At 36.3% G+C, this 7,905-nt stretch overlaps 2 protein-coding genes across 2 annotated transcripts; one reads left to right on the top strand and one right to left on the bottom strand.

Moving 5' to 3' along the window:
- Positions 1 to 1,538: 1,538 nt before the first annotated feature.
- On the top strand, positions 1,539 to 2,925 carry LOC134674048 (26S proteasome regulatory subunit 8). The gene has a single exon (XM_063532098.1). It carries the CDS (start codon positions 1,670 to 1,672, stop codon positions 2,876 to 2,878), a length of 1,209 nt encoding a protein of 402 aa, XP_063388168.1. The 5' UTR covers positions 1,539 to 1,669; the 3' UTR covers positions 2,879 to 2,925.
- Positions 2,926 to 4,160: 1,235 nt separating this feature from the next.
- On the bottom strand, positions 4,161 to 5,172 carry LOC134673820 (uncharacterized). The gene has a single exon (XM_063531847.1). The coding sequence runs from the start codon at positions 4,960 to 4,962 to the stop codon at positions 4,207 to 4,209; it is 756 nt and encodes a 251-aa protein (XP_063387917.1). The 5' UTR covers positions 4,963 to 5,172; the 3' UTR covers positions 4,161 to 4,206.
- Positions 5,173 to 7,905: the final 2,733 nt, after the last annotated feature.

The raw sequence follows: 7,905 nt of genomic DNA, 5'->3' as shown, positions 1-7,905 counted from the left end.
TACCACGAATTATGTTTATTAAAGTAATGATATAATTTATTTTTGAAGCGGGCAAAGTTGTTTACCCTCTCGTGTTGCTGTACTAGAGCAAGCGAAAGATTCCAAAATTGGAAACTCGAGCGTTGCGAGGTGTGCCTTTCAAGGCACGAGGGTTTAACACATTCACTGCCCCCAACGCACATGTGCGTTCACCGTCATACAAGTTTGTTCCTAGGCCACGCCCCCTGGCAGTGAATGCCTTAAATAAATATTGCCACCGAGTGAAACAATTTTTTTGTGTAATATACATGAATCTAGTATTAAACTGGATTGGGCATTAGTAGTGGGGGTAACTGACAGAACGGGATAGTCTTATGTTTCTTTCAGTAGGAGTAGCAGCGCAAGCGCTATTATTGTTTGTCCTTGTCACAGTCTCACATTGATCTTGTTCCTTCCCCACCCTGAATTTATTCTAGCGTGCGGACGGATTCAAGTGCTTTATTAAGGCGCGTTGTAAAAGCGCTCGTGCGAATGAGGTCGGCCTAAATTCAGCTGATTTAAGGCGTATCCAGATTAGCCAATTTTCCGCCAATCTGATTAAATTGCCCGATCGAATCAGGACGTTCGGACGCAAACACCAATTTGGCTCGACGATAATGACCGATATTACCGATAAAATGAGGTGCGGACGCAAGAATACCAATTTGTGATGCCAGTAATTTCGTTCTGGGGCTTTTTTCATTCTAGAGGGCTCTAATATCACCATAAATCTAAAATTGGAGATTGACGCCAATTTCATATCTTAACATAACTTTAGTAGAATCAAGGGCCCAACGTTTTCTGTTCTCTTTCACGGCGCAGCAACTAGTATCATTTCTCTCTACTCGCTCTTTTAAAAATGCCGTTTGTCAAAAAAGGACAACCATACTGTTGACAAGGTGGACTTCAAATCAAGTGTTGCCTTTCTTGATGCGCCCAGGCTGTGTATATGTGCGTCAAAGCGTATATGTGTGCTCTTTTAGGGATGTTAAAAGTCGATTTTAATCATGTTATATATCGATACACGCTACACAGCGGAACGAAATAGCGATTAATTGAAGTTTCAATATCTTCGTTAAACATAAACATAATTGAAATGCTAATGGATAATGAATATATTATAATATAATAATATAATTCAATTATTGCGGAACACCTATTTTAGGAGGTATTTATGTATTTTAATTAAATATCTGAACTTTCCCTTAGTTCCCTGCTGGAGCGTGACTATAAAATTGTGATCTGATAACCACAATAAAGAACAAAAGCGTTTTTGGTCATTTTAGGTATTGTTAAGCCTTTGAAGTAAAATTAAAATTGCAAGAAATGTCGATAGTTTATCGATATGACTTTATCGACATGGCTACAGCAACGTGGGCCTCATTGTTAATCGTACACTAAACAAAAGTGGCAACAGTGACAGCTCGCTGAGACACCGTCTCTATATATTATAAGTCTATGAGTAGAATACTGCAATTTGGAGTGGCAACATTTCTAATGTCAAAATGTATGCTTGTGTTGTGTTATCTGTGCCATGACTTGAAAAATATTGGGGTCGGCATTGTCGTATTTCGTCGTGTGATCTTTCATTCTTGTTATTTGTGATTTAACTAAAGTCTTTGTGTTGATGAGCGCGTGAAACAAATACAAAATGACGCTCACGAAAATGGACGTGGACTCCGCAAAGGGCGAGGGTTTCCGCCCATACTACATCACGAAGATCGAAGAGTTACAGTTAGTCGTGGCCGAGAAGTCTCAAAATCTACGGCGTTTGCAAGCTCAAAGGAATGAACTCAACGCTAAAGTGCGTATGCTGAGAGAGGAGCTGCAGCTGCTGCAGGAGCAAGGTTCGTACGTCGGTGAAGTTGTGAAACCGATGGACAAGAAGAAAGTTCTAGTAAAAGTCCATCCTGAGGGCAAATTCGTGGTAGATTTAGACAAGAATGTGGACATTAATGATGTCACCGCCAATTGCCGCGTCGCGCTGCGCAACGAGAGCTACACTCTTCATAAGATCTTACCCAACAAAGTTGACCCTCTGGTCTCCCTCATGATGGTGGAAAAGGTTCCCGATTCTACTTACGAGATGGTGGGAGGTCTGGATAAGCAAATTAAGGAGATTAAAGAGGTAATTGAGCTGCCCGTTAAGCACCCGGAGCTGTTTGATGCCTTAGGTATTGCTCAGCCTAAAGGTGTGCTTTTGTACGGACCTCCCGGCACTGGAAAGACCTTGCTGGCTCGTGCCGTGGCTCACCACACCGAATGTACATTCATCCGTGTATCTGGTTCTGAGCTGGTGCAGAAATTCATTGGAGAAGGAAGCCGTATGGTGAGAGAACTGTTTGTTATGGCTAGAGAGCATGCTCCGTCTATTATTTTCATGGATGAAATTGATTCTATTGGTTCATCTCGGATAGAGTCTGGCAGTGGCGGTGATTCTGAGGTCCAGCGTACTATGTTGGAGTTGCTAAACCAGCTTGACGGATTTGAAGCAACTAAAAACATCAAAGTCATCATGGCTACAAATAGAATTGACATCTTAGACCCTGCGTTGCTCCGACCTGGACGTATTGACAGGAAGATTGAGTTCCCGCCACCAAACGAGGAAGCTCGCTTGGACATTCTTAAGATCCACTCCCGTAAGATGAATCTGACAAGAGGTATTAATCTTCGCAAGATAGCTGAGCTGATGCCTGGAGCATCGGGTGCTGAAGTGAAAGGAGTGTGCACCGAGGCTGGCATGTACGCGCTCCGTGAGCGCCGAGTCCATGTGACCCAGGAAGACTTCGAGATGGCAGTGGCTAAAGTCATGCAGAAGGACTCTGAGAAGAATATGTCTATTAAGAAATTGTGGAAGTAATGTGCTTATTTTTGTCTTGCTAGAAATTAAACTTTTATTATAATTAATGCTGTTTCATTAAATGATATCCTATTTAATCTACAGGTGGCCCAAAAAAAATTAACAAGGAGCTTTAGAAATAATGTTTTTTCTATGTAAATTCATGATATCTGGTAATCATATTTTGCTTAATGAGAGAGTGAGACGCAATGCACATACATTGGTCAGGTGGAATAATACCATCCTAACTAATATTTTAGGATGATGCATTAACCCCCTTATTCATAAACGTTTACTAAAGTTGACAAGCCAATAATAATCGTTTGTCCCTTTTTGACGTATTGGTGTGATGGAAAGGGACAAACGATTATTATCGGCTTGCCAACTTTAGTAAACGTTTATGAATAAGGGGGTTAGTATACAGTTACTAGTAAAATCAGCTTTTTTAGAACTGTCAAAACGATTTGCTAATATGGAATTTATATGAAAACGAATATAGTGACGTCACGGTAAACTCGCCTACTTTTTATATTTCAATCCGATTTATCAAATACAAATTGTGTTTAAAAATAGCTGCTATCTATGTTTTACTAATAATTATCTGGTGCTTTATTTCGTGCACGGTTTGAAATAAGTTTTAAGTACAGGAAACATCCCTATCTAAGGGTTGTATTCAGATGGCATACCACTACCACCCAACGGGACGCTGCTATACGGGGGAATGAGATAGCAATATTGCTTGATACTTACCTCTTAGAATTGACCTATATTAGCTCAGTATGTACTCGCATCAATTACGTCTAGGGCACCTAATCAATAAAACACGTAAAAACATTACCAAATCAAATATTTTAATTTAAGGTTCATTGTTTAAATTATTTTAAGGCACAGGTACAAATTAAAACATAATCAGTTAAAATACCTTGGATTATAGTATTCTAGTACCTACATAAAACAAATCTCAATTGTATACCTACAAAATCAAATTTAATATTTCTGAAATGTTTTAACAATACAAACATTTATCTACAACTTAGATATAAACATGTAAATGTAGGTTTACAGTGAAAAAATTAAAATACCTACCTACCAAACAACATATATTTTTTTCTCAAGCCCGCGCGTAACCGCGAACGCGAATGTAGAGTCACGTTCGCAGATCTGCGAAATCGACTTGCACTCGCGTTCGCGGCTTCGCACACGTGCGGGCTTCAAGTGTATGGAATCTTTACTTCTGCATTCTTGTACTTATACCTCCTAATTACGAATCCCTTACCTACAAAAATACCCAAACAAATAAATAATATTTATTAAATAAAACAATATTTTAATCAAAACATAAGTAAATCTTAAGAGCCATGCATTGTACCAGCTCCATTAGACTGAGCTTGCCAAAACTCAGTTAAATCCTTAAACTTATCACCGCACTGCCTTCGCTTCCTCGGACTACACTTGACCGGACTCTTTAACATACTAGTGAACCTCCTTACTAAAGTTGTTACCGATTCCTTAGACGACCTTTCACTGAATGAATCTAAATGTCCAAATACCTCATCAATATAGCCTGAGACGTCGTCACTATCCGCCTTTTCCTTTTCGCTTGCGTTTACCACTGTATCATCGAATGAGAGACCGTTTGTCGATATACTGCACTGCACAATGTCAGGCATACCTGGTTTTTGTTTTTTGTTGATTCTAACGGTGCTAGTCGCCGAGCAAAGCTTATCCATTGACTTGAAAATGTCGTCTATATCTTCACAGATCTCTTCGACGGAAATGGCTGAAAGAATCTGCCCGCTGACGAAGTAAAACTGTTTATCTGGCGTATTTCTTGGTGCGTCGTTTAAATCTTGAAGAAATTCCTTGTAGTCCATGGACTTTTTAGATGGATTTCTTCCGAGTTTCCTCCGTTTGAATAGAAACGATGAGTCGAAGGTAGATTTCTTCAAGTCTAAGGTGCTGAAGACAGTTTTGAGTCTTGGTCCGTCATCTTCTGTGTCCAAATCGACCGGTGTCCCCCATTTTTGGTCCAGTTGGAGCCACTGCTCGCTTCCTGATAGAATCGCGTCAGCATCGATCAATGATGTCATGTCTGCTAAAGACATTCACTGACTGATGTTTAAATAAAGATCTGATTTTAAATGTAGACGGTCATTAGATAATCACTTGGTCTTTTTCACACAAGTTAATTAAGAGAGATTTTAGTAGAGATAAGAGTGATTAAGGTTGTTTTGTTTTGATGTTAAGCGTGTTTATCGCATCTAGTTTGCTCATTATCATTAATGTAGGTAGTTCTTAGTAAGGCGAAGTGTTGTTTGTGATATTAGTAACTACCTACCCTTAATAGGTTGATATTTTTATTAGGATGTGATTAAAGTAAGCGATTTTAGCATAAATTGACTATGGAGGGGCATAATCCTATTGTTACGCTTTTAGAGGGAGCGTAGCCAAGATAAATCGATAATCATTATCCCACATCGAAGTCTTACAAATGTATCCTAAATGTAGGTATAATCTAGAAAATATTGATGAACCCGCAAATGAATTAAGCTCGAGTAGTATACGAGTATGTATCTATCTAATGTAATACCTGTAAACGAACAATTCTTGTTTATATATATATATATATTTCGGGGATCTCGGAAACGGCTCTAACGATTTCAATGAAATTTGCTATATGGGGGTTTTCGGGGGGAAAATGGATTTAGGTAGGTCTTATCTCTGGAAAAACGCGCATATTTGAGTTTTTATATGTTTTCTCCCAGATATTTATTTTATAACTTGACACGTAAGTACAATCTAAATCGGGAGTAGGTACAAAATGAAATAAAAAAAAAATACGCAAAAGCATTTATTATACATATTACACCACAAAGCAAAATGTACAAAATATGCATTCCTGACCACTATTTCAATGGCTTCATCGAAAACATCATACAGCGTGTACATTAATGTAAAATATTAATAAAAAATGTTTAATATGAAATATACATGATTACACGCTGTAAAAATCAGTGCTGTATTGAAATCAGTGATAAAAACTAGGACAAAAAGTAACCGATAGTGAACATGCATTTAAATTAACAATAACATATAAAACAATTCAATTATTGAAACGTCTAAACAGCTGAATATGTTTTAGAGTGAAACTGAGGAGTGCCTTTACAAAAGGACTTCTTTTTGTATGGTATTCATAGAGAGATAAGCCCTTTTTGAAACGACTCTTCTCAAATAGAAAAGTAGTTTTATTTTTAAATAACATGTCACAAGTCACAAACAAAAACATCAAGTAATAACTAATTCCTAATATTAACAATTATTCTTCTCAGTACAAAAGTTTTATATTATCAGAGTTTATGGTTGAACCAAATATACGTTGACAATCGTTTTTACTACGACATATTGTTGATAACTAAACAAGCAATTATTTTTAATAAGTATAGTTATTTTACATACATATTTTGGGGATCTCGAAAACGACTCAAACGATTTCGATGTAATTTGTTATGTGGGGGTTTTCGGGGGCGATAGATCAATCATTTAATTTTTTCAGGGTAAACGCGCATTTTTGAGATTTTATGTGTCTCCAAGATATTTGTTGATAATTTTAACAAACGTTCAAGTCTGTGTATCAAAGTTAAAAAGAATATTTTGAAGATACTTTTTGCGTTAGTTGAATGACTATAGTTTTAATTTTTAATGACATGATAAAAGGCGTGTGTAAAAAAATATTCCTAAAAATTTATTGTCGTCGTATTTTTGGCCCAACCTGTATATGTAGTCAAAGAAAAAAAAAACAATGGAGATTTTCTTTTTCATTTTTTTTTCTTTCCGTGGCATACACTGTATCATACTGCTGGGCAAAGGGCAAATTTACTCTGTCATTATATTTATATAAAGATAATTTAAAAATTTACAAAATTAAATGGTGATTTTTTCTTTGACATCATTATTTTAATTTTTATACTCATACTCTGATACCATTCAAAATCTCTTTTATACACACACATTATCTACACATTTACATAGCCTTAGCCACTTTCATAAATACACACTGAATTTTAAATGTAACAGTCCGGAGATGTTATTACAATAGTTAGGGCTGATTTAGATTGCGCGAACTCGCATGCGATTTTAGTTATACATCGCGGACTGTTGGTTACGTTCAATTCTACCGACCAACCAAAACCCGCAATGTAAGGAAACTAGCATCGTCTAGATGAGCTCATAAACGCCCAGCGTTATTCACTGAATTTTTCTTATTCTTTTCATTTTCATTCATTATGTTACATATACAGTGAAACCTGGATAAGTGAGATCTCAATGGGCGAGCAAATTTGTCTCACTTAAAGAGGTTTTCCACTTACCCAGGCTCCCAGTTAGCCAGGTACAAATAAATTTCTGTCTCATTTACAGAGGGTCCCATTAATAGAGGTGAGAATAGAGTATATTTCAGTTATAGAGGTGGTTAATAGGGTATTTAGTAATTATCTTTAAAAATAAATAAGGTAAAATAATCCTTGTCCCTAAATATTTTTTTAGTCTGTTTAATATTTCTTTGAATTAATTTTGAATGATTCTTCAAAGGATAGATATTTCAAAATTAAATTAAATCTGATATGGACTTCAATGCGTATTAGAAATTTAATAAATGAAAATTTATTTTTTCGTGTACTTATCAAAATTTCAGCTTTCGTTTCGATAGTTTTAACTACTTACATAAATTAACTAAATCAAGCTTGAAGTTGTTTAGACACAATTAGGCAAATGCGGAATTTGTGGATTGACTAAGAGTTAGTAAGAATACGGAAATTGTTCAATGAAGTCCAAGTTAGAGAGGTCATAGATTGACGTTATCTCAGATATAGAAGTCAATTCCCTATAAAATTCCAAAAAACAATTAGGAAAATGTAATCTTATAAATATAGTCTCAGTAAAAGAGGTAAAATACACTCTCTGTCTCAGTTATAGAGGTAAATGTGACTATAAAATCACAATAACGAATCTCAGTTATAGAGGTTCGTTTTTTCTCAGTAACAGAGGTAATT

The sequence above is a fragment of the Cydia fagiglandana genome, chromosome 19, assembly GCF_963556715.1.
Source record: "Cydia fagiglandana chromosome 19, ilCydFagi1.1, whole genome shotgun sequence".
NCBI lineage: Eukaryota > Metazoa > Arthropoda > Insecta > Lepidoptera > Tortricidae > Cydia > Cydia fagiglandana.
This window is presented reverse-complemented; position numbering and strand designations above follow the sequence as displayed.

What these genes read in the sequence shown, in the direction of transcription:
- LOC134674048 (XM_063532098.1), top strand. Translation starts at nt 1,670, where the DNA reads ATGACGCTCACGAAAATGGACGTGGACTCCGCAAAGGGCGAGGGTTTC.
- LOC134673820 (XM_063531847.1), bottom strand. Translation starts at nt 4,962, where the DNA reads ATGTCTTTAGCAGACATGACATCATTGATCGATGCTGACGCGATTCTA.